Here is a 26,495-nt window from a genome sequence, read left to right as displayed (position 1 = left end):
ACACCCAAAAGAATTGAAAGCAGGGTGTTCAAGACTTATTTACATACTCATGTTCACTGCAGCATCATTCTCAATAGCGAAGAGGTAGAAGCAACCCAAATACCTATCGACAGGTGAATGGATAAAGAAAACACGGCACGCATATGTATATCTGTGTGTGTGTGTGTGTGTGTGTGTGTGTGTGTGTGTGTGTATAAAATTTGGCCTTAAGAAAGAAAGAAATCCTGTCACATGCTACAATATGGATGAACTTGAGGACACTATGCTAAGTGAAATACGTCAGTCACAAAAAGACAAATACTGTATGATTCAACTTATATGAGGTATCTAAAGTAATCAAACTCATACAGAAAGTAGAACTGTGGCTGCCAGGGCTGCAGGGAGGGGAAAATGGAGTATTGAGTTTCAGTTTTACAAGATGAAAAAGTTGTAGAGATCTGTTGCACAACAATGTGACTAGAGTCAATATTACTAAAGTACACACTTAAAAATGGTTAAGATGGTAAATTTTACCTTATGAGTTTTTTTAAATCACAATCCAAAAAAAAAAACGGAAAAGAAAGAAACCAAATCAGAAAAACCTGTATGCTCCAAGATGTTTTTCATAGAATTATTTATATTAACCTAAATTCACAATGTTTGGGAGCCATCTTTAAGCTAAACCATGAGATATGAAAAAATAAAAATAAAAAGTATTAATATTATAATATAAAAATAATTTAAATTCATCAGCAATATCACCCTAATACAAAATTTTTCTGGGACTTCCCTGGCGATCCAGTGGTTAAGACTCTGAGCTCCCAATGCAGGGGGCACGGGTTTGATCCCTGGTAGGGGAGCTACAATCCTTCATGGCGCACAGTGCAAACAAAAAAAAAAAAAAAAAGAAAAAGAAAAAAGGAAAAAAAAATACAAAATTTTTCTCATTTGTAATTTTTCCCAATATCTTTTCTGAAACTGAGGAGTTAGATTTGCCTTATTAAAAAATGTTTAGGGCTTCCCTGGTGGTGCAGTGGTTGAGAGTCCGCCTGCTGATGCAGGGGACACGGGTTCGTGCCCCGGTCCGGGAAGATCCCACATGCCATGGAGCGGCTAGGCCCGTGAGCCATGGCCGCTGAGCCTGCGCATCCGGAGCCTGTGCTCCGCAACGGGAGAGGCCACAACAGTAAATGTTTAGATTTGAGAAAAATAAGTGATTAATATACTGTATAGTATGGAACATCCCTAGTGCACTTCGTCTACAATCTGTACTTATTATTACTGCTATGAAAAGTATGGGTAGTCACGTGAGATAGGATTAATAAAAACTATAAATGGTCCACATCTACTCAGGTCACATTTTACCAAACATATGAAAAATCTTTAGGTCTTCAAAATGCTTCAAAATTTGTACTTGCAAATAAAGAATTGTAGTTCTCTATTTACTTTCAAATATTTATAATCCCACGGTGAATAATTTATAACCCAATATTTGGTTCTACTGCTCATCTATTTCCATCCTCTGCCATTTTAGTAGATAATACAACAAGCTACCAAGTCAGGAAGTTCTCCATGTTTCTGTAATAAACTTAAGTAGTTTCTAGTTTCTCCCTGTTAGAAACAATGCGGCTACAAACAACTTTATTCATATATATTATTCTTTTGTTTTTTTAATTTTTATTTTATTTTATTATTATTATTTTTTTTTGCGGTACGCGGGCCTCTCACCGTTGTGGCCTCTCCCGTTGTGGAGCACAGGCTCCGGACGCGCAGGCTCAGCGGCCATGGCTCACGGGCCCAGCCGCTCCACAGCACGTGGGATCCTCCCGGACCGGGGCACCAACCCGTGTCCCCTGCATCGGCAGGCGGACTCTCAACCACTGCGCCACCAGGGAAGCCTCATATATATTATTCTTTTGAACCATTTCCTTAGAATAAATTCTAAGACACAAGTCACTAGGTCGAAAAGAATTAAAACCTTTGTTTCTTAAATCATACTGCTCCATTTCCTTTGGAAAGAACTATGCTTATTTGCAATGTCCCTAGGAAAACTTCCTGTGCTTTCTGCAGTCTCATTAACACTGGATCTTCAGCTCTCCGTTTTTGCTTTTGGCTATCTTAATAGTGTAAAATGATTCATTTATTACTTTTTTAAATTAGCATTTCTAGTGCTATGAGTAGTGAAATTAACATACTCCCATATATATGTATTTGTGAATTCTGTGTTTATTTTCTCTGCCCCTTGTTTATCAAGGTGGTGGTCATGTATATTTGAATAATTTCTTTAGGTATTAGTTGTCTATCATGTTGTAGTTATTTTAGTCATTTTACTGATGTCTAATTGGTCAGCGCCAGTTTCAGTAGGGATAAAAATTTGGAAGAACAGAAACTGTCAGTTCCTCTTTGAAGATCCAAAGATCTTCAACGACCTTTGAGGATATAAGATTAGTTAATCCGTTTTCATTTTTAATTGAATGAAAATACCAGTATACGTTTTTAGCCTATTGCAGAAAAAAATAATCATCAAATTTTATTCATTATAAACTAACAAAGAAAACAGTATAAGTTAATGAAATGTAGTGTCTAAAATGTGTTGGATTTTTTAAAAGGTACTTACTTGCTGTGTTTCTTACCTCTATTCAAAGTAACTCTGGAAAGGCCAAAATCTGTTAGTTTAATGTGACCTTCATTAGAAATAAGCATATTGTCTGGTTTCAAATCCCTGCACATATAAAAAACAAATAGCAGATAACTAAAAAAGAGCTAGTGTTGATTTTAGAATTACCAGCGAAAAAAAACAGAAAGTTACAGAACAATCAAACCCGACTTATTTTCTCTCATTGGTGGCTTTGAAAGTGCAGAAAACAACTCTCAAAAGCAAACTATATTTTGTATATCTGAATCTACAAGAAAGTTAACTATTTAATGCTAGATTATCTTTGGCATTATTCATTATATATTCTATTAAAATAAATAAACTTCATTAGGTAAAATAAACCTCAAGCCAGGTCAAAATCGTATTTACCTCTTTCAAGGAGGGTGAGATTAAGCCTTAATCGAAAAGAGCCACTTAACCTTTCTTTGCAAAGAGCAAAACACTGTAAATCAGCTGGCATTATAACATATAGCACTTTTATATGACGTACAGCCAAAGGATTGGAAAAAAGATTCAATATTCTCCACAAAATGGGATACCCGAAGACAAAGCAACATATTCAAAACACACAGGGAGATGAAAGAAGAGTTGATATAATTCCTAAATCCACACAAGTTACTACTAAACTTTAGATAACCCAGATATGTGGGGTTACGCAAATATTTAAGACTAAAATATTTAATACATAATTTGATTACTTGTGCTTTAAGTAATAGTTTGGAGAAAAGTCAGTCTTTACCTGTGGATGATTCCATGTCTATGAAGATAGTCTAGAGCCAATGCCACTTCAGAAATATATTTCACAGCCATCTCTTCATCAAAATAACCATATATGTGTAGGAGAGACTTGACATCTCCACCTATGAGATACTCCATTACCTGTCAAAAGGAATATAAATATTGCAAAATAAAACCAATATGACTACTTTAAAAATATCTTACTTGAGCATTACGGTTATGCATTTTTAGCATGGTCCTATAAGACACATTTTCTTGGTGTCACTCAGTACACATCAATACCAGGTTTACTCATACTGCCATATACTTTTTAAAATTTAAATTAAACTGTTCAGTCTGAACAAAAATTCAGACATATAGAAAAGGTTTGAGAAGAGCAGGATGACTTCTCATATTCTCTCCATCTACATTCGCCCATCGTTAGCACTTTGCCACATTTGCTTTCTTCCTCTCCACATATATGAATATAAAAATGAATATTTATGCTAATCATTAACATGATTATGTTACATAATAAACATAACACAATTATTAACATCATTAACATAAATACCTTACAGGCATGTATTTTTGTTCAGATTAAGCAGTTTAATTTAAAAAAATATGGTGACATTAGTAACTGGTATTAATCTATAACTTTAAAATTTTGGCTAACTCAAGAATAAAATTGAAGAGGTCATCATGTATCTCCCAACAAGGTCATTCTTATGTAACTACAGCATAATAAAATGCACGGAATTTAATTCTAAAATAATGCTATTACCTGTTGTATAGTCTGTATTCAAATTTCTCTGATTACCTCAATATTGTTCCTGATGGTCTCTCTCCTCGTCTCTCATGCCCAGGCCAGGACCATGCATGAGATTTAGTTGTCATATCTCTTTCATCTCCTTTAATCTGGAATAACTTTTTGCCTTTTTTGGCAGGGTGCTGGATGGGGCATGGGACGGTCTTTCATGACATCTGATTATTTCCTTATGATTCAATTCAGGTTATGAATTTTGGGCAGGAATACTACAAAATCGATGTTGAGTACTTCTTAGTGACTTCCACCAGATGAGACTGCTAAATATTAGTGTGTTCCATTCCTGGTAATGTTAACTTTGATGACTTAGTTAAGGTGGTGGCTTCCAGGTTTCTTCACTGAAGAAGTATTTTCTCCCTCTTTGTAATTAATAGGCAATCTGGGGAAGATACTTTGAAACTATGTAAATACCCTCTTTCCCCAACAAACTTTCAAGCAATGATTTTAGCATCATATGACTATACATGATTCTTGCCTGAATTCATTACTGCTATGAGGCTGCAAAGCTCTATTAATCCTTCTACATGTACTAGTCATTATTCTCAAAATTTTCTATAGTTTCAAGCTATAAAATATTGCCTACTAAGGACTTGATAATATAAGTCATTTCTTTCCTCTTTAAGGCAATCACTTCCCTGGTACACAGAGGTTAGTTAATATTTGTTGATAGTATGAATCATTAAAACATTACTAAGCACAAAAACTGTGCTAGCATGGGGAATATAGCATGAATAAAATGTAACTGATGCACTTAACGATTATAATTTAGTAGCAGGGAAATAAGCAAACAGATAACTGTATTTGAGCTCATGAGAATGCTTGTTTTCTCACACCCTCATCAACAATGATTATCAATACTTTTTGTCAATCTAAGGAAGAAAAAATGAACTTGTTTAAATGTTTATTTACTTTTAGGGAGATTTAGCATCTTTACACTGCTTTTAGTCTTTCATATTTCTTCTCTGAATCACTTGTATTCTTTGCCTATTTTTCTACTGGGGTATTTACCCTTTCTTCCTGACCATGTATATGGTATTTTGTGTCAAAGTAGGCTTTATTTTTCACTTAGTAAGATGTGCACCATTCTATTAAAATAATCACATCAGTTTTCTTCTAGTACTTTTATGGATTCCCTTCTCGAGTAGAAATCTCTGATACAAAAGGGGAATAAATGAACTTTGCACTGTCTCAAGTTTCATAACCACACAGAATTATTTCAAGTGACTTCAGAGAACAGAATCTTGATAGTACATACATCATAAGGGCAAAAAGAATTGCAGAGAAATCCTAAATTGAATCCAGTTGTTTTAGTGTTAGGAAAACAATACTGGTACCGCTATGTTGAAAATACTATATGCGTATATATATAGATATAGATATATAGATAAAGTTAGGAACCCAGATTTTCAGGGTGAAAGAATACAAATATTTTTCAAAATATTTTTATATTTTATATATTTTTCAAAAATGTTAAGTAAAAATTCTGTAATTTTCCTTTGACCTGGAAATATCAGCATGAACTCATGATATATTTTTCTATAAAAATGTGTGTTTCCTAATCTGTCCACTGAGAATGCCTAAAAGGAATGACAACCTAGTGGCAATGAACTTTTCTAATCACTACCTCCTAGATCACAGCCTCTAGACACTATTTCCCAAAAAGGAGCTAGACCTCCTTGCCTAGATCTAGTTCAGGACATTTGCAAAATGAGCCTTAACTATCTTGTCATGCCAGAAAGCAAGAAAGCTATCAGAATACTAGGATAGTGTAAAAAGACAAAGAGATGAACTGAAGGGACTCCCACTCACTAAAGATGGGACAATTTAAACACAGAAAAAAATGACTGCAATGGATTAAAACACATCAAAACTACAACATTCCATGAATTCATAAAGATACTTTAAAAAACACACTTATTTAGAGGTTGCACGTCTGAAAACTGGTGATGAAAGGGAAAGAATCAAGCATTTATTCTGCCTTCCTTAGACAAGCTGTATTTCAGAGCAATGAAATAGATAATAAGGGAAAGTTCTTTATAGATGAATTCCAGCTAATAAAAGCTGAAGGAATAATAGAATTTTTTAAAATCATCATTTTGAAAACCTTAATAAAGAATCCAGGCATTAAGGTAAGCTGGGATGAAGTGAGAGAGTGGCATGGACTCATATATACTACCAAATGTAAAATAGATAGCTAATGAGAAGCAGCCACATAGCACAGGGAGATCAGCTCAGTGCTTTGTGACCACCTAGAGGGGTGGGATAGGGAGGGGGGGAGGGAGACGCATACATATATATATATATATATATATATATATATATATATATATATATATATGTATATATATATGTATAGCTGATTCACTTTGTTATAAAGCAGAAACTAACACACCATTGTAAAGCAATTATACTCCAATAAAGATGTTTAAAAAAAAAAAGAATCGAGGCATTGAATCACAGGATGCCAAGACCATTACATGAAAGGTTGGTGGAGGAGTTGGAATGGATTAAACAAATTTGGTGAAGTGTTGCCAACTGGTGGACTTGGATGATGATATATGGGAGTTCATTATAGTAATCTTTCAATTTTTGTATATGTTTGAACATTTCTGTAATAAACATTTCCATCTTTATGTTCCTTGTACTAGCATAGTACCTGGAAAGTAGTAATCAATTATTTGTCGTTATTGTGGCTAAGTTTAGTCATACTTTATCTTTTTTGTCTCAAAGGTAGCTTTGATTTCTAGGAAATCTTTTGTCTAAGCCAGTGCTTCTCAAACTTTAACATGCCTGGGGATCTTGTTAAAATGCACAGTCTGGGGAATTCCCTGGCAGTCCAGTGGTTAAGACTCACACTTCCATTGCAGGGGGTGCGGGTTCGATCCCTGGTCGGGGAACTAAGATCCCACATGCCACACAGCACGGCCAAAAAATAAAAAACAAACAAACAAACGAAATCTCATTCTGATTCAGCAGATTTGGAGTGCAGCTTGAGATTCTGCATTTGTAATAAGCTCTCAGACAATGCTGATACTGCTTGTCTGTGGACACACTTTGAGTATCAAGGATCTAAACCAGTGATGAAGTTAGTAGACAAGATATGGCCATCTATCTGATTTCAGGAATAATAATTCAAAAATATTATAGTAGGGACTTCCCTGGTGGCACAGTGGTTAAGAATCCGCCTGCCATTGCAGGGGAGATGGGTTCGATCCCTAGTCCAGGAAGATCCCACATGCCGCAGAGCAACTAACCCAGTGCGCCACAACTACTGAGCCCGCGTGCCTAGAGCCCGTGCTCTTTGGTCCATGGGCCAGTTTGCCAACTATTGGCTTAAAAGATGTAAAGTCAATTATTCTGTTTGTTTACACTAAACGGAAGCTATTGGAGTTACCAAACATTTAATCCACACACTGTCTCTGAAGTCAGAAGAACCTCTAGAACTTGAAGTCAAAACACCTACCATCCTCACCTCTTCCTACCCCCACCCAAATTCCTCATTAGAATTAACAGAGTGTAAGCTGCCATGTTAAATGAAAAGCAAGCAACTCTCTAAGTCCATACACCCCAAATCCACCACTTCCCTAAATCTTTCCTTATCATACCCCAAGCTTTATGTAGTATTTCTATTATGCATCCTTTACTTAGCAAATATTTGTAGCACTCTGTGCCACACACTGTTCTACATAGTTTATATCAACCTATTGAAATTTCATAACAACCTCTGAGGTAGGTACTATTATTATGTCCATTTGCAAATGGGAAACTGAGGTGTGATAGTTCATTTTATGTGTCAGCTTGGCTAAGCCATGGTACCCAGATATTTGGTCAAACACTGATCTAAATGTTGCTGTGAAGGTATTTTTTAGATAAGATTAACATCTAAACCATTAGACTTTGAGTAAAAGCTGATTACCCTCCATCATGTGGGAGGGCCTTATCCAATCAGTTGAAGAGAAAAAAAATTGAGGTGTCATCTCTTTCTCCTCCAAAGAGGAAGGAACTCTACCTCTTCATTGCCTTTGAGCTTGAGCTGCAACATCAACTCTTCCTGGAGTCTACAGCTTGCTGGCCTACCCTGCAGGTTTTGGACTTGCTTGCACCATAACCATGTAGGGCAATTCCCTAAAATAAATCCCCCTCTCTCCCTACACACACACACACACACACACACACACACACACACGCGCACACACACACAGACACAGGCAGACAGACAAACACACACACACACACACTCTATTGTTCTTTTTCCCTGAGAACCCTAACTAACAGAACAGGTAAGGTAACTTGGCCAAGGTCATAAAGCTTGTAAGTGCAAGATCTGGAATTCAAACCCAGGTACTCTGAACCCAGAGACTGTAATTCTTAAGTCACTGGGTTCAGTGATTCCTGAATGAAGAGAAAATGTCAAGTTATTTACTCACCAAGTAGACATTGTTTGCTGACTGCAGTGAATAGTACAAATGCACAATGAAAGGACTTTTGCTTAGGGCCAGGGCATCCCTCTCAGCTTGTACTTGATGAGTCATATTTTTGTTGATCATGTCTGCTTTTTTGACAACCTGTAGTACGTAACATGACAATAGACACATCCATTTTATTTTTTATGACAAAGTATTCTCAGGTTTCCTAGTTGCCATCATGAAAACAATCAGAGAGAGAAAACACAGATGTTGTTTGGACCTCACATTGCCAGTGGGAAACTCTGCTAGAAAAACAGCTAATATGGTGAAAACAAAACAAAACTTTCTTTAACAAAAACTGCTTATCTTGGTATCAAGTGGCAAAAGTATCACATCCCTTTTGATAAGGAAAAAGATGTAAGCAAATGCTCCCTGACTACCCTACCTATTGGTAGAAAAAAAATTCTGTTCTGTTCTTCTTACAACTAAGCCAAAATATAGTAATGTTCCTAATACGTCCCCAGATAATCAGGAATGTAGGCATAGAGAAATAGTAGCTAATTCACTTTTTAAGTTTCTGGTTCTTTGATGGATGGAAATAGAAACAGAAAGAGAAAGAATGTATGTTTGTTTGCCTGGGAAAAAAATTTCTTAAAAACGGTTAGAGTTTACTGAAACTTAATAGTCTCAGGTGCTGTGTTATAGAAAATAACTAACTACTCTTTTTAAATCTCAAGGTAACTGGTAAGGAAGCAAAACTATAATCTACATTAAAATTGGAGCACTAGGGCTTCCCTGGTGGCACAGTGGATAAGAATCTGCCTGCCAATGCAGGGGACACAGGTTCGATTCCCAGTCCGGAAAGATCCCACATGCCGCGGAGCAACTAAGCCCGTGCGCCACAACTACTGAGCCTGTACGCCAGAGCCTGCAAGCCTCAACTACTGAGCCCGTGAGCCACAACTACAGAAGCCCATGCACGCAGAGCCTGTGCTCCGCAACAAAGAGAAGCCACCGCAGTGAGAAGCCCGCGCACCGCAACAGAGTAGCCCCCGCTCGCCACAACTAGAGAAAAGCCCGCGCATAGCAACGAAGACCCAACGCAGCCAAAAATAAATAAATTAAAAAAAAAAAACTGGAGCACTAAACTGAATAGTTAGTAACATTGAGATCAATTCTCAGGAAGATCACAAGTCAAAAAAAGGCATATTTCTTCCAAAGATTCAATAGAACATGTAATAAAATCATTAATACGCTGTAAATTCCAGCCTTAGAGCCTTTCCCTAACAAAACAAGGGAAACTGACAAAGCCAGTCTGAAACATGATCTCACCTAACATTCCACTAGATTGCAAGCTCTATGAGGGCATGTTTGTTTTGTTACCACTGTACACAGACTCTACACAGAAAGCAGATATTCACAAATACTTATCAAAAAGTGTATTGGTGTTTTCATTTCAACAGCTAATAGTGACTGGTTAGTATAATAGAAGGAAACGCAAAAAATCTTGGGAACATATGAAGCGAGAGAGAATTAATTTCAATAGGGTGGGTCTGAAAGGTCAGGAGAGGTTTGAAGGGGGGCTAAGATGAACCTTAATACATAAATAACATAGGTGGAGAAGAGCAGAGAAGGGTGGAAGGAAGGCACTTAAGGAGGAAACAGAATAAACATAAATTTGGAAGCAAGACAATACACAGCATTCAAGGACTAGCCAATTGTCTGGAGTGGCTAGAACATAGAATATGTAGAAGATACAGTGGAAACTTAGAGCCAGAACTTGGAGCATGACTGCTTTTCTAAGCAGTTTGGACTTTAGCTTGCATGGCACAGCCAAAGGAATAAAATAGTGATTCCAGTTAGGGGCCTGTTCCAATAGACTAGGTATAGTAATGAAGGCCTGATGAACCTTAAAAACATCATGTCAAGTGAAAAAAGCCAGATGCAAAAGACCATATATTTCATGATTCCATTTATAGGCAATGTCCAGAAAAGGCAAACCTATAGTGATAGAAAGTAGACTGATGATTACCTAGGGCTAGGGGTGTTAAGTGGGAGAGACATTGCAGATGAGCAAGAGAGGTCTTTTCAGGGTGATGGGAATGTTCTAAAATTGGAATGTGGTCATGGTTATTCTATATTTAATTTACTAAAAACTGAATTGTACTTTTAGAAAGAGAAAGAAAGAAAGAAAGAAAGGGAAAGAAAGAAAAAAGAAATGGAAAAAATGAAGTCCTGTACTTGGGCAGACTTGGGAATGGAATGGAAGGGGTAATACGAATGAATATGAGACAGAATTGACAGGCCTAGTTGAGAGAGAGAATATACAGATGAAGTAGAGAAAAGTTAAAATGCCTGAAGTTTCTAGCTTGAAATGACAGAGATGGTGGTATTATTACATGGAGAGAAGGAACACAGGAGGCAGTTAGGTGGAGAGGATTGTTCGAAGTTAGGCAAGCACAATTCCAAGGTGCCTGCTAGATAGTCACACAGCAATGTCCGACAGGAAGTTGAAACTGCATCAGACTGCTGGATTCTTTCCTTTATCACCATCACTCAGTGCTGAGATGTGAGTAATCTGAAACTATGGGAGTGGATAAGAATCAAGAGTGGCCAGAACAGCTTCAAATATACTGAAAGCTCTTGAATGCTTTGGAATGATATATACTACTGCAAGGATAAAGGAGTGATTTGGGACATATTTCAGCTCCGTCTTTAAATATAAGCACATTCTAGATTTATACAATGAAGAGAAAAGTGGGGTTTAATGAGATCTTTTTGTCATATAGGTCAGAAGTTAATCTACATCACAGCATGCTGACTACAGTTAATCCTACATTGTATATTTGAAAGCTGCTGAGAGAGATCTTAAAAGTTCTCATCACAAGAAAAAAAATTTGTAGCTGTGTCATGATGGTTGTTAACTAGACATTGTGGAGATCACTTCGCCATAGACAAATACTGAATCATTATGTTGTACACCTGAAACTAGTAAATGTCAATTACATCTCAATAAAAAAATGAATCTGTCAAACTGATAGAACTAAAATATAATATGGAAATAACTGTTTCAAATTTAAAGTTTCAACCCTAATCCTGGTAAAGCCCAAATTAGTAAAAATGATTCAGAAGTTCTGGCGTCTCCTAAGCGTTCGCGGTGCGAAGAGAAGGGTGGGGCAGAGGTGGCACCGACTTGCCCGCGCTGTCACCCCAAGTGAGAAGTTATCCCACAGGGCTCCGGAGGTTTCAGCGAGCCAGGCACCCGTCTAGTCGTTCCAGCGGCCCTGGGGCCTGCCCAGTTCAGGGGGCGGGAAGGAGGACGCAAGGGCCGGCCTCTTTCGCTTTCTTTATTCCTTGACTCTTACCTTCACCGCGTACAACCTGTTGCCTTTCTGCCCCAGATACACCTTCCCGAAGGCGCCGCGGCTAATGGGCTTCACTATGGTGAACTCTTCAATGGAGGGAGGTCGTGGCACCGGGATCCTATTCACGAACTCCCCTGTCGGCGTGCCTCCTCCACCCTCCATCTCGCCGCCGACGGTGGACTCCATAGCAGGCCAGCCCGGATGCAAGTCTCTGTCAGCGACCAAGAGCCCTTCCGGAGTCGCAACTCCCGCCAACTGGTTTCAAAGCGAGGCTCCGCCCACGCCGCTCTTCGGCCGTGATGTCACCCCGTCGCTGCGCACGCCACGCCCAATCCAGTGCGGCCCCGCCCCTGTCACCTGCTCTGTGTCGACGCAGAAGGCAATGAACGTGAAGGCGGGGCAGCTGGGAAATTCTTGAACCAACCACAGACTCTTCCAGGGTGACCGCGGCTCACGAACCTCGTTTGTAGTGACAGGGGGTGGCACAAATAGTTCTTGGCAGACGGGGAAAGGGATTACGGGGTCTTGACTCTGAATCGAGGGATTTGAAGAGTTTTCTCCCGACCTCCAAACGAGGCTGGTGGGACCCGGCCCTCATCCCACTTTTTTTTGTTTTGTTTTTTAAACTCCTTTACGGCCTCCCACCCGCGGGAGAAACGTAAACCAGTTCGGTCTGGTCCGTGAAACAATGGCCAGTGAAATCACAGAATGTGGAGAAACTGGATGAGCAGGATGCGCGTGACTGGTCCTGTAATTTGACATTTTAACAGGATGTAATTTGCCTATCTGAAATAGGAAGAGCTTTTTATTGTGGGGAAGATAAAGAGCACTTAATTGTAGCAAAAGAGGTTATCATAGCTCAAGGCCCAGTCAGAACAGGAGAATATATTGTAAGTCTTGATAACAAAGCTGGAGAAAGATTTTAACAGGGTCCGTGTCTTTCCCCTTTAAAAAGAAAACTACAGCCAATGAGCTTTGGGGTTCCGGCGCCTGCATTACTCAACGTGAACGTGAACTACCTTGGGGGTCGTCAGCTGTCCCCGAAAAGGCGGAGCGTTGACGCACGCCCCTGAGTGGTGGCCTCACCTGCCCCGGAAGTACTGTTGCGTTAGCGCCTTGCCTTCCGGGGCAGATTGTCTGTCTTTGCAGCAGCTGTAGGGAGGGGAGGCCATTTTCCGTTTCTAGGAAGAGTGAGGGCGAGAGGAGAGAGAAAAGAAGGGGAAAAAAAGGGCTCAGCGCCTCCCCGCCGGGCCGTGGACAAGAGGGACAGTTTCGGCAGGCGGGTGAGGTCGCTGACGGCCTGGAGAAGATGTTTTCCCTGTCGAACACCGTTCAGCCCCAGGTGGGTACGGCATCCAGTCCATTTTTCTCCCCCCGCCCTGCCCGCGTTTGCCGTTTGCGTTTCTTGGAAGTGGTTTCTCTTACGGGATCGTAGGAGGGAAGCGTTTAATCCAGTTGGAGTCCTGGGGTTGAGAAGGGATCGTGGCGACGCTGAGAGTAAAGGGCTGACGATGAAGCAGAAGCAAAATAGGAGCGTGATGGGGACCATGCCTTATTGATTTGATTGCGTGGAATTTTTGCTACAGAATCCATCAGGCATTGTTCAGTGTTAGACCTTCTGGGGTGGGGGTGGGGAGGGGGCAGGGGAAACGTCTGCCGTAGATGTAAAGGGAGCAAGTGATGTTTCTTTTCCATCCTTCCGCCTCTTCAAAGACTTTCGTCTTCACAGCCCCGATTCTCTACTCTTTCTTTTAAATGGAATTTAACCCAAACATGCTATAAAAATTTGAATAATCTTCTATGAATGCTTTCCCTCTTTTTTTGACCAAAAGTAAGTAATAAATATATATTGATATATTTAAGTTATTGACTGCTTGCACTTAAAATTTTGATTCAGCCTCCTCCCCATCTTTTCATTTTTGAAGCAAAAGGGCAGAGAAAAAAGATTCCAAGCGTTTTTATTTTTAATTCTTCTTTCAGGAATAATCACCGGTGATAATGTTTTGTTCTTAGTTCATTTAAAAATCTTTTTTGATGGTGACATTTAGATTTTTTTTTTGAGAGTTCTTCACAGTTTTGCAAATAAACAGTTTTTGAAAACATTCCGTTTTAAAAATAATTTTTGACGTTCTTTAGTTTCTTGGTTAAAGCATATAATTATGTTCCTCTGTGTAACCTCCACTCCCTTTTGTTTTGTTTTGAATTTTGCTAATACTGGTGGGGTAATAAAAAATAAAGTGGTTAGTTATTTATTGGGCATCAGTGATGTGCTAGGTGAACAAAGCAAATGTGGAATCTTGATGATATGAAGTAAAAAATGAGTAGGAGTTAGCCAGGTGAAGAGTGAATAGATATGAACAGGTAGACAGAACATCTGGAGGTTCTGAGATAGTGACAAGCCAAGTTGATTGGAGGAACAGGAATAAGGCCAGTGTGGCTAGAGCGTGGTGATTAAAGGGCCAGTGACGGAAAGGAGGTTGGGGAGAAGACATGATGCAGATCATACAGGGTGTTACAAGAAGGGACTTTGGGCTTCATTTTAAGTTTGTTGGAAACCATTGAATGCTTTTAAGCATGTTAAGGAGTAAAATGATCAGATTTACATTACAATCTATTACAGAGTAATAGATTACTCTGGCTTCTTGCTGTGTGGAGAATGTTGAAGGACAGAGTGGAAATGTTTTCAGTTTAGGATGTTATTGCACTAATCCAGAGAGGGATAATGCACCGCTAAGTGGTGACAGTGGTTATGGAAAGAAGGGGATGAGATTTATTTTGAAAAAAGAACAGAGGGAATTCCCTGGTGGTCCAGTGGTTAGGACTCCCTGGTCGGGAAACTAAGATCCCAGAAGCCGCGCGGTCCGGCCAAAAAAGAAAGAAAGAAAAAAAGAATAGAATTTCATGAGGGATGATGGAAAGAGGTGTTTCTGGGTTTGATTAGCTGGATGCAAGTAGGTGTTATTTACCAAGATGACCGGTGTCTGGAGGAGTCCTACCAATCGTTTGAAAAAGAATTTGACTTGGCTTGCTGAATACAACATTAAACCTTTTGAAACTGAACTGCAAGAAATTGATGTCAAGAAGACCCGATTTTAGGAAAATTTGTCATTAGCTGAATGGAGTTAGTGGTATGCAATGTCGGTAGAGGTAGTGAAGGAATTTTCTGTACTATAGGCAGTCCTAACTGGACTCACGTACGACCATTAATATGACACAGAAGTTCAACCTTTTCATTGAGGAGAGATCAAACCATCTTTTAGCAGTTTAATTCTTTATTGAATGAGAAGAGGTACAACTAATTAAAATAAAACTTTTCAAGGTTATAGACAGGGAATTCCCTGGCGGTCCAGTGGTTAGGACTTCACACACTCGCTGAGGGCTCAGGTTCAATCCCTGCTTGGGGAACTAAATTCCCAGAAGCCGCACGGGGAGGCCAAAAAAACAAAAACAAAAAATGTATAGACAGAAAATATGTATCTTAAAATAATTTGATTCCTACAGTTTTTTGTTTGTTTGTTGTTCTTGTTTTTTGGTCACGCTGTGCAGCTTGTGACATTGAACCCAGGCCCTCGGCAGTGAAAGCGTGGAGTCCTAACTGCTGTACCGCCAGGGAATTCCCTGATTCTTGTAATAGTTTTAAAAGAGCTTATCGTTTCTTTCTGACTCTAAAAATAATACACGCTAATTGCCAAAAATCCTGAAAAGAAAAATATAAATAAGGAAGATCACCTATAATTTCATCACCCTAATAGATCACATTTTAGAATAAGTTCTTTCATCCTTTCAACTCTGCACAAATATGTGTATGCATACTTTTTAAAAAAATGTTACATAAAGGTTTATGGCTCCTTTTTTTCATTTAAAAAACAATGTTATGAATTTATTTCTGTATCAGTAACCATGGGATGAAAAGTCTTTAAGTGAAATCTGGAGTCAGATTATCTGTGTTAGAATCCTTCTTCCTATAGTACTTTCTTGCTGAGAAAGTGTGATAGAAATGTAATAGTAACTAATGTTTATAGTTGTTAGGAGGATTAAATGAGATAATATAAGTAAAGTACATAGTTCAAAATGTGGCATATAATAAGAGCCCATTTAATTTAATCATTTACTCAACAGGTATTTATTTAGCATCTACTGTGTGCATTATTGCACTGGGATACAGTATTGAATGAAATAGAGGAAGTAAGGTAGAGCAAAATAAAATATAAAGTGTTAAGTTATATTAAGTATAACGTAAAAACAGTTTATATTAAATAATTTATAAATAAAACAGAGAAAAATAATAAAATAGAGGAAAAAAACCCTTGCCACATGAAACTTATGCTCCAGTGGGAGAATGTGGTATAATAAATAAAAACTATTTGGTCTTTGTTCCCAATTCTTGGCACAGAGCTCCTAAAACCCTTGAAATTTCCTGTGATGGGCGTGTCTTTACTCTTAAAGCCCCTCTTTGGATCACACCTGGATTTACGCTAATGAGGTGACTTAAACTGGGGTTTCTAGTAAACAATATATAGGTAAATAAGTAAGTATATGAAGTGTGTTAGATAATGAAAATGTCAAGAAGGAAAAATAGAGCAGAGGAAGGCAATAAGGAATATTTTTTAGGGGAGGGTTGCTGAAATCTTACATAGGTTGTCCAGGGAGATGAATGAAAAGATGACTTGTGAGTTAGGAACTGAAGGGAGAGCAAACCATGTGACTAACTGGACAGGGGAATAAACAACAGTGCAAAGTCCTTGAGGTGAGGGCCTGCCAGGTGTTTTCCAGGAACAGAAAGGGTGATGCGGTGGTGGGAGCAGAGAGAAGGAAGGGGAACTTAGTGGTGGATCAATTTGGAGAGGTGATGAAGAGCCAGGGAGGGCTTTCTGTGTCATCATTGTTAGGACGTTGACTTTTATTGTGAGAATAGCCATTGGAGGGTTTTGAGCAGAGGAGTGATGAGATCTGACTGGCTTTAATAGAGCAGATTCAGGGAGAGAAGTTAGGATGCAGTTGTAAAAATCCACATATGGATGATGGTGACTTAGAATAGGGTGGTGCAGTGGGGAAGTTGAAAAGTATAAAATTCTGGGTATATGCTTACTTGTTTCATGTCTGCGAAATATTTCATTTTTGTGGTGGTATCATTTGTGTAGCCACTCCCCTATTGGACATTTCTAGCTTTCCACAAATTTTTAAATATTTTGATGAAAACTGTCTTCTGTGCATATGCAAGCATAGATCATTACTTACTAGATTATTTCCTTGGAATAAATCCCTAGAAGTTAGATTGCTCGAATGGTGAAATGTATGTATTTTTAATACTTTTGCTGTATATAACCCCTATACTATCCTGAAGGTCAGTTTTCTTCCTACCAGCAATAATCTGAGTATTTATAATTTTTAATGTATAGTTTTGATATACGGTGTATATTTAACTTTTTACAATACCCAATCCTGACAATAAAAGGTTTTTTCTTCTGTTTTTATTTTAAAAAGCACTACTTATTTTCAGCTTCTATCTTTTTATAGGTTACAGTTCCTCTGAGTCATCTCATCAATGCCTTCCATTCACCGAAAAACACATCTGTTTCTGTCAGTGCATCAGTTTCTCAAAACCAGCATCGGGATGTAGTGTCTGAGCATGAGGCTCCCAGCAGTGAGGTAATAGTTTTTACCCTGGGTGTGTGAGAAAGTTTTTTTGGTTTAGTACATTGTAAACATGCCTGAAATAACTTTCTATGTTTAGGCATTTGTAACAGGGTGATTTCTGTCTTCAGCTTCATCTCCCTTTTACGATTAAAGATGTCCAACTCTGGCTTTGTTGTACATATAGAAATACTACTTTGTTTTATTTTTAACATTTAATTTATAAAAAATTTCATGTGGCAGTGTATTGGTATTCACTTCCTACGTTACTGCTTGTGTAATATCATTTAGATATTCTTTTGTGTTGCTTCAGTGGTAGCAGGGAACCTACAGTTAACTCCATAATCCCCATAATTTTCAGGGAAGATAGAATAGCAAGAAGTTATCATCTACCACCTTATAGGAGCTTTCAGTGTAATTGAACAATTAGAATATAGATACCTGAAAGTGAAATGTATAAGCTATGAAACCGTACTTTGAGTATTCAGAGAATTATAAAATCATTGTGGCCTAGGATATAGCGAATTCCCAACGTAGGAACCTTGTGTTTACAAGATTCATTAATAAGATAGTTTCTTGTAGCTCAGAATACATTTTTCATAGTAAACATTATAATCTATAGTTAAGTTTCTCAGAAGCCTCTTTAACCATAAATAGTTTATGTTCTTAGTCCTGATATCAGGGGCTATGGCAAAGGACAGTAGAGGAGGAGTTGAAAAAAAAGTTTGCAGGACTTCCCTGGTGGCCCAGTGGTTAAGACTCCACGCTTCCAATGCAGGGGGCCCGGGTTTGATCCCCGTTCGGGGAACTACAATCCCACATGCCACGTGGCACAGCCAAAAAAAAAAAGTCTGCTTTTGGTGGGGGTGGGATGGGGGGTGGTTGTGAGGTGAGTCTTGGGATACAATTTTACTTAGATGAAAAGTTTGTCTTTATGCTTTCCTTTTTTTTTCTTTTTTAATTGATTATTTATTTTTGGCTGTGTTGGATCTTCATTGTTGTGCGTGGGCTTTCTCTAGTTGTGGCGAGCGGGGGCTACTCTTCTTTGCGGTGCGCAGGCTTCTCATTGCGGTGGCTTCTCTTGTTACGGAGCACGGGCTCTAGGTGTGCAGTCTTCAGTAGTTGTGGCTCGTGGGCTCAGTAGTTGTGGCTTGCGGGCTCTGGAGCACAGGCTCAGTAGTTGTGGCGCACGGGCTTAGCTGCTCCGCAGCATGTGGGATCTTCCCGGACCAGGGTATGAACCCGTGTCCCCTGCACTGGCAGGCGGATTGTTAACCTCTGTGCCACCAGGGAAGCCCCTATGTTTTCCTTTTATGTTATCTGCCAAATTCCTATTGCCTCTGTCTATGGGCAATCCATTCTTGTCTTCTGTTGTGACACCCTTCTTCCAATTTACAGCCCGAGAGCTTTCCTAATGATAAGACTGCATGTATCAAAATTGCTACATGCAGCAATATTATGTTCATTTTAGAAATTTTGGAAAATATTATGTAGGTAGAAGAAATTAAATTAACCTATGATCCTGCTTCTCTTTTTCTCACTTGTACTTTTATATTTTATAATAGTTGGATCATACTGTATATGCTGATTTAGATTTTGCTTGATCATTTAATAGTCTTAGGAACTTTTTATTCCATACATTTTCTGTATTTTTAATGACTTTCAGAGTGTTCATTTTATGATGTTCTCTTTTTGGATATTGTTTCCAATTTTTTGCTGCTCTGAACAACACCATTTGTACTCTCCGTGGTGCTAAATGTTTGACTATTTCATCAAGTGAAATGGCTAGGTCAGTAGTGAAGTACATTTTGGGGGCTTGAAAAGTAGCTAAACTCTAGAAGCCAATGTTGAGCTTAAAACTAATGGTCTCAGATACAGAATTGGTGTCTTATCCTCGATTTACCTTCATTATTCCTATGGTTTATCATTGATGACTGTTTGTTATTGCTTCACAAACATTTTCATTCTTCTTAAGCATCCTCCCTCATCTCTACTCGCACTTCCTTTGCTCTGAGGTTACATTGCTTTCAAGTCTTGCTCATCCAAACACCCACTTCACAGTGCAAGCAAAAAACTTTCAACTTCCTTCAAGCTACTGACTTCTTTTCCTGTTGCTTTCAGACTTCTTGAAAAAGTAGTACTCTGAACTTAACATCTGTTCTTGCTAAACTTTTATTCATACTACATCCCATTGTAGTTTGGCTACTACTTTTACCATTTTATAGACTTGTTTTGGTATATTTTGTTGACTTCCTTAGCAGTAAGTACAGGCCTTTTTAAAAATCCACATCTTTTTCATCTTTTCCTTAGCATTTGACCTTGCTGAACATCCACTGCTTTCAAAATACTTTCATAAATTGAGTGATACTACATTGATGGTTTTTTTTTTTTTCTCTTTCTGTTTTGCTGGGCGTTTTTATTGCCAGCCTTTTACACAGTGTGTGTACATTTATCTGTAATCTAATTTTCATTTTGCATAGTCTCCCAGATTATATATCTTAATGTCTGTATATATTTATATGCTGATAACTCCCAAATCTATCTCCAACTCTAAAGTATCTCTAAAGTTTTAAAGTAATTATCTGGTGGCTTATTAAAATACCCCTCTGGATAGGCTCCAAGGACCTCGAAATTAAGATGTCTAAAACTGAGCTGCTTCCCCAGATTCCAGTGTTTTTTTTGTTTTTGTTTTTGTTTTTTGCGGTACACGGGCCTCTCACTGTTGTGGCCTCTCCTGTTGCGGCGCACAGGCTCCGGATGCGCATGCTCAGCGGCCATGGCTCACGGGCCCAGCCGCTCCGCGGCATGTGAGATCTTCCTGGCCTGGGACATGAACCCGTGTCCCCTGCATCGGCAGGCGGACTCTCAACCACTGCGCCACCAGGGAAGCCTGATTCCAGTGTATTTGATCTTAGAGTGGTTTTAGCCCCTCTTCATCAGTCTGGGTCCAACCAAGAGAGAGAGACCACATAGTCATTTGAACAGTGAATGTTTAATATAAAAAATATATAATTTTTTAGTTTAATATTTTAAAAACCCTGGTCTAACGGGATTAGAATAACTAGGGATTGGCTAGTAATAAGTAAAGAAAATTCAAATATATAGGACTTGCGGATTCAAGAAGCAGCTAATCCTCCCAGGACTGAGAGCTTCCCAGGAAGAGCTCTCCACCCCTGGGCTGAGGTTCTGAGGTTGTTGGAGAGGGAATGGCCTTGGCTCACTGAATGGCGCAGGAGTCACTGGTGCCGTGCCAGCTGAACCTGATGGAAATCTGCCCCCTTGGGTACCAGGAGAAGCTGTTCATGGGGATGTGTGTTACTGGAAAAGCTGCTGGGTACTGCTGGCAACTGTGCACTGTAGGAGCCAGGCTTTGGAGAAGCTGCACCAGTGGCAAGAACCAGTCCTGGAGAAACCCATGGGTGTTATGTTGCACACAGGAGCCTGCTGAGTGAACACAATAGCCTGAACCAGGAGCAGAAACTCCTCCTACAATGTCTCTCCAGTGCCCTCTACTGACAGCTTAATGTTCTAGCCAACAAAGGAAAAATATTTAAAGGGCCCAGATCCATGAACATGGAGCCAAAAAAAGTATGAAGAGGAGCTAAGAGACAACAAATCAATAACCAGCACATCCATCCTTCTCCCTCACAATCCCTATACTTTACTGGTTTCTTCAAATGTCTGTTGTCTGTGACTTGGTATTTGCATCCTTCTTAGTCAGGGCTCAGTTCAGGTTCATACCATTTTTCTCTTGTTACATCAGCCTTCTGTTCTCCAGCTTATCATCTTTGTCTTCTATTTTCTTCCTATAAAACAAAACTAATGATATTAGCTATAGAATTAAATTCAAACAAGGCTCTTCACAATATGGCCATAGCCCATCTTTCTAGTGCTTTCTTTGGTCACTAAACTTTTTACTGCATCTCAAACATTCCAAGCCCTTTGATGACTTTTTGTTTGCCCTCTTCCCCAAGGTTTCTGCCCCCATCATTTGTGAATTAAGTGTTATTTCAGTGAAGCCTTATCACTTAGGAAATTAGTTGTGTGTTCTCTTATGACTTTTTAAAAAAATATCTCTGTAATAGCAGTTACCTTATTGTATGGTAATTATCATATTCATATGTATCTTATTTCTCTTTATGTTCCTAGGACTTGATACTCATTATGTAAGGGGCATAAATTTCTGTCTTAGTTAAAAATCTGCATTTCCCTTTGTATTATAAATAGACTTTTTGGTTTCCCCATTTTAAAAGATAAAATATCTTTGTAGCTCTTGAATATTGTAGTCCTTCTGATTCCATTATGATAATGTGGTTTATATTCTACAGTTTTTATTACCTTAAAAAGCACCTTTTAATGGCTTCCCTGGTGGCGCAGTGGTTGAGAGTCCGCCTGCCGATGCAGGGGACACGGGTTCGTGCCCCGGTCCAGGAAGATCCCACATGCCGCAGAGCGGCTGGGCCCGTGAGCCATGGCCTCTGAGCCTGCGCGTCCAGAGGCTGTGCTCCGCAACAGGGGAGGCCACAACAGTGAGAGGCCCACGTACCGCAAAAAAAAAAAAAAAAAAAAAAAAATTCACATTGTTTCAATTGATAAGTACTCTTCAAGTTAAATAGCTTGATAATAATGCTTACTTGATATAAACAACAAGGACCTACTGTATAGCACAGGGAACTGTATTCAATATCTTGTAATAACTTGTAATGGAAAATAATCTGAAAAAGAATACATATATTTATACGTATATAAGTATATGTATATATAACTGAATCACTGCTTTATACCTGAAACGTTGTAAATCAACTATATGTCAGTAAAAAAATAAAAATTAAAAAATAATAATGCTTACTTGGTTGAATTAATCTTTTACAGCCTATACTTAACTTAAGGGACCTTGGATTATCTGAATTAAAAATTGGACAAATTGATCAACTGGTAGACAGTCTACTTCCTGGAATTTGTAAGGACAAAAACGTTTCTTCCTATTGGCATACATCTCATGTATCTGCACAGTCCTTCTTTGAAAATAAATATGGTAAGTTAATATATTTTGTGTCCCAATGAAGGTAAGCCATTACAGTACTATTGATAATTTAATTGATACCACTTATTTTTTTTTGATACCACTTATTAATACACCTCTGGTTTCCAGTGTTTCATTACATTGTTGATTAGAGGGTTTTTTTTTTCTTTTTTTTTGATTAGAGTTTTGAAATTGTCTCTAGGAAATAGCAATTTTTTGTTTCTCCGTGCTCTTAGCTAAAAGTAACTTAAGCTAGACATATATATTTTTACCTCTTGGTTTGAATTTAATTTCATTGGCAGCTATATTTGTATATCATATAAAAAAAGATAATGCAAAGGACAAGTGATAGACACTAATATGATGAAGAAATGTGATTAAATTTGCAATGCTTTTAGATAAAAATACAAAAAGCAGAGTCATACATGGGCAAATGAAAGGCAAAACTCATTTTGGTTTTTCTAATATTCGGTAAAATTATTTGTTGTATTTCATGACTTTTTTGTTTGACCGTTAGAAAATTTACTTTTTACAATTTCCCTCCAGGTTGCTTAGATATATTTAGTACTTTACGTTCCTCTTGCTTGTACAGACAACATTCAAGAACTCTTAAAAGAATTTGTTCAGATCTTCAGTACTGGCCAGGTATGAAGCAACAGTTGTACTTATTTTGAAAAAAATAATAGATTTATTTAATCTATTCAGATTTGTCTTTTTTAATGATATTAATGATTAGAAACATTCATTTGTAGCTCACAGTAGAACTTGGAGAATATTTGGAATCAACTAGTTTGGGTATATCTGTGTAATTTTTAACCTGGGAAATATAACTAAATTTTGAATGTGAGTGACAAGTGCCACAGTAAAGGAAACTCTAGGGAGCTCACGTATACCTGCTCCAAAACAATTAAGCACATTTGTTTACTTCTCTCATTTTCAAAATCCCATTGCAATGACAAAAAAAGATAAAAATAAGAAAAAAGTCAGGGCAGCAGCAGAGGGGTTTTGTAAATGGACCAGAAATTTGATGACTTTCTGGAACTTGTAAAGTAGATGAAACCCCATTGATATCAAAATCCAATATGTATTCATTCATATTTATTTAATATCAGGCACTACTGATAGGTGTTAGGCGAGAGTGATAGTTATGTAACTGAAAAAGACATATGTTATCAACCCTCATGAAGCTTATAGTAGAGTGACATGAAAGAGGTGTGTAATGCTAATTCCAGTAGAACTTAGGAAAAATCCCCAAGTTCTAAGTCAATAATAGTGAGCTCTGGGGTAGCTGATTTAGTGAAACAGTTGAAAGATTGCAAAAAGTGGGCCAGTCACAGAACAGATTTGGCTTGCAACTTTTAGACAAAAGAACACATCTCTAATAAGGTATCCGTGTGTGTATGTTGAAAGGGGACTCCTGGTTTGAGGGTTGATGCCAAAGAGAGAAACAAGATAGTAACCCAGGTTACTTTGGACTTGAATCATACACTAAAGGTACCTGCTCATTTACCATAAGTCCATGTTTTGTAGTCTAAATATATTTACCACTTTGATAGTTTTGAGGACTCCTGTCTGCAGTCAGTACTGATCATTGTGTTCTTCTTTACAAATACAAATGGTTTGCAAGAATCTCCATGTTTGAGGAAAATTTATAGCATGAAGGAGAGGCACCAGGTTGGGCAAAGAAATCTCTTTTGTAGTTCTTTGAAGAAATGGTTAATGTAGAAGACAGAAGAATACTTAAGAAGGGATGATACACTCAGTTTTAAATATTCAAGGAAGAAAAAAACTGAGCATGTATTAGGATATAAAATATATCTTAATAACTTTTTAAAAAGTTAAAACTCAAAGGTCAGATTCTCTGATCATATGATAAAACTGAAGTCAAATAATAGAAAAGATACCTAAAAAAAATTCCTAAATATGTGGAAATGTTTAAAGATACTTTTCTAAGTGTCTTGTGGCTGAAGGGAATTGAAAACAAATTACAGACAATTATTCCTGAACCACAATGAAAATCTGCATATCTAAATCTTTGGGTTGAGGACAAACTGAAGCTGAAAGCATTGTATGAATTTTAGGAAATAAGGAAGATGGGAAATAAATTGATTAAATATTTATTTTTAGAATTTCTTTAAAAGAACATGAGAAATTAATATAGATAAGACACATTAAATTAAATGAATATAATGGCAAGAAATGGTTTTACTTAATTTAATCAAGAATCAATTTAATTTGAAAAGAAAATAGAACAAACAGTCTGATTAAGAAATGATGAGAAAATACAGTGTTAGAAGTGAAAAGTGGGAACTGTCACAGATAATGAAGATTTTTAAATTGTAATGTATATAATTTTATATTGTAAATAAAAATATGTTGAAACATAATTATTTGAGTTATAAATTACTAGCAAAATTGACCCAGGAAGAGATAAGACAATAACTATAGAATTTGAAAGATAATATCTTTCAAATATAATCTCTTTGCCCCAGAGGCACTAGGCTCAGATGGTTTTATGGCTGTATTCTGTTTTCCAAGGTCAGGAGTCTTCCTGTTATTTAAAACTTTTTTAATAAAGAAAAAGATAGACTAGGCTTCCCTGTTTATTCCATGAGATGACTGATACTAAAATATTAGTACAAAAAGAATACAATAGATTAAGTTCACTTAATCTAGATATAGAAATCCTAAGTAAAGTCTAAAAAAGCACATATAGAAATATCCTAAAAATTATGATTAAAGAATACAAGAATGATTTAACATTAGGAAGTATGTTAATTTATCATGTTAATTGATTAGACAAGAAAAGGATTATTATTTGTGTATGATAAAAAGGCATGTGATATATCTGCTAACTATTATGCTTCCTAAAAACTTGTAGAATAGATACTTTTAAAATTTCTGAAGTGTATCTGTTAGGTTCTCATTAATATGAGAAACAGGATGTCTGGTATCCTGTTTTTGTTCAGTAATTTGGAGATCCTGAAATATCTGATTAAAAAGAAAAAGGAAGTTTTATATAAGTTAAAAGGGGCAAAATTATAATTAGTGATACAATTGTTTACCAGAAAATTCAATAAAATCAACTGAAAGGCTGCCCTGGTGCCATAGAAGATAAATGCATAAAAATCAATCGCTTTTTTTTTTTTTATCCTAGCAATAGGTTTTATTTACAGTTCGTTCAAAATCCATGAAATCTTGTATCCTGACAAGAAATATGCAACATGATACATATATACACACACAGATGTATATATGTATGCATGTGAAACCTGACTGAAAGAAATAAAAGAAGAGCTGAGTAAAATAAAGTGAGAGAGTACTGTAGTCCTCTTCAGAAGAACTTAGTGTTCTAACATTATCAATTTGCACCCAGATTTTCAATGCAACTCCAATCAAAACTTGAAACATTGGTTAGGAAAATAAAGAGTTGATTTTAAATTTGGGCATTAAAAGGGAATCAGATTATTTTCTTACACCTTAAAAAGTTCCAAAGAACTGAAAACAAGAAGAAGTATTAGCTGAAGTCAGTAAACTGCCTTTAAAATCTTAGTGTGAGGATGAGACTCTTTAATCAAAGCACAGTGAACAAACCACTAAAGATTAAAAGACATGGCTTCATTAACCTTACAGATTACTGTATCACTTAATTAAAAGACAAAGACATTAAAATAAATGTTTGAAATATACATGACTAAAAGTATATCTTAAAGTATATCTATATTCTGCAAATGAAAATGGAAAAATATGAAAGGTCATGAGTGCTCAGTTCACTAAAGAAATAAAAATAATCAATAAAAATGAAAAATGTGGGCTTCCCTGGTGGCGCAGTGGTTGAGAGTCCGCCTGCCGATGCAGGGGACACGGGTTCGTGCCCCGGTCCGGGAAG

The 26,495-nt window shown here is 37.6% G+C and overlaps 2 protein-coding genes across 5 annotated transcripts in view; one reads left to right on the top strand and one right to left on the bottom strand.

Moving 5' to 3' along the window:
• MASTL (microtubule associated serine/threonine kinase like) overlaps window positions 1-12,621 on the bottom strand; it is a 36,366-nt gene extending 23,745 nt beyond the window's left edge. For 3 of the 4 annotated variants that reach the window (XM_027121661.1, XM_027121659.1, XM_027121660.1), the window contains exons 1-4: window positions 11,950-12,621; window positions 8,606-8,743; window positions 3,375-3,514; window positions 2,613-2,701 (exon numbers count right to left, since the gene is read on the bottom strand). In XM_027121661.1, coding sequence (XP_026977462.1) covers window positions 2,613-2,701; window positions 3,375-3,514; window positions 8,606-8,743; window positions 11,950-12,135 — 553 coding nt within the window. In that variant the 5' untranslated portion in view covers window positions 12,136-12,621. The remainder of the gene's footprint in view (window positions 1-2,612; window positions 2,702-3,374; window positions 3,515-8,605; window positions 8,744-11,949) is intronic. The other variant, XM_027121662.1, reaches the window with a different exon arrangement.
• Window positions 12,622-12,751: 130 nt separating this feature from the next.
• Window positions 12,752-26,495, top strand: part of YME1L1 (YME1 like 1 ATPase) — a 31,439-nt gene continuing 17,695 nt past the window's right edge. Inside the window, exons 1-4 of the mRNA XM_027121664.1 lie at window positions 12,752-13,291; window positions 17,467-17,598; window positions 22,456-22,618; window positions 23,153-23,251. Of these exons, the coding sequence (XP_026977465.1) occupies window positions 13,259-13,291; window positions 17,467-17,598; window positions 22,456-22,618; window positions 23,153-23,251 (427 nt within the window). The 5' untranslated portion in view covers window positions 12,752-13,258. The remainder of the gene's footprint in view (window positions 13,292-17,466; window positions 17,599-22,455; window positions 22,619-23,152; window positions 23,252-26,495) is intronic.

Source organism: Aethalodelphis obliquidens, unplaced genomic scaffold (genome assembly GCF_003676395.1).
Source record: "Aethalodelphis obliquidens isolate GAN/ISIS:26980383/991018 unplaced genomic scaffold, ASM367639v1 scaffold23, whole genome shotgun sequence".
In the NCBI taxonomy this organism is placed as follows: Eukaryota; Metazoa; Chordata; class Mammalia; order Artiodactyla; family Delphinidae; genus Aethalodelphis; species Aethalodelphis obliquidens.
This window is presented reverse-complemented; position numbering and strand designations above follow the sequence as displayed.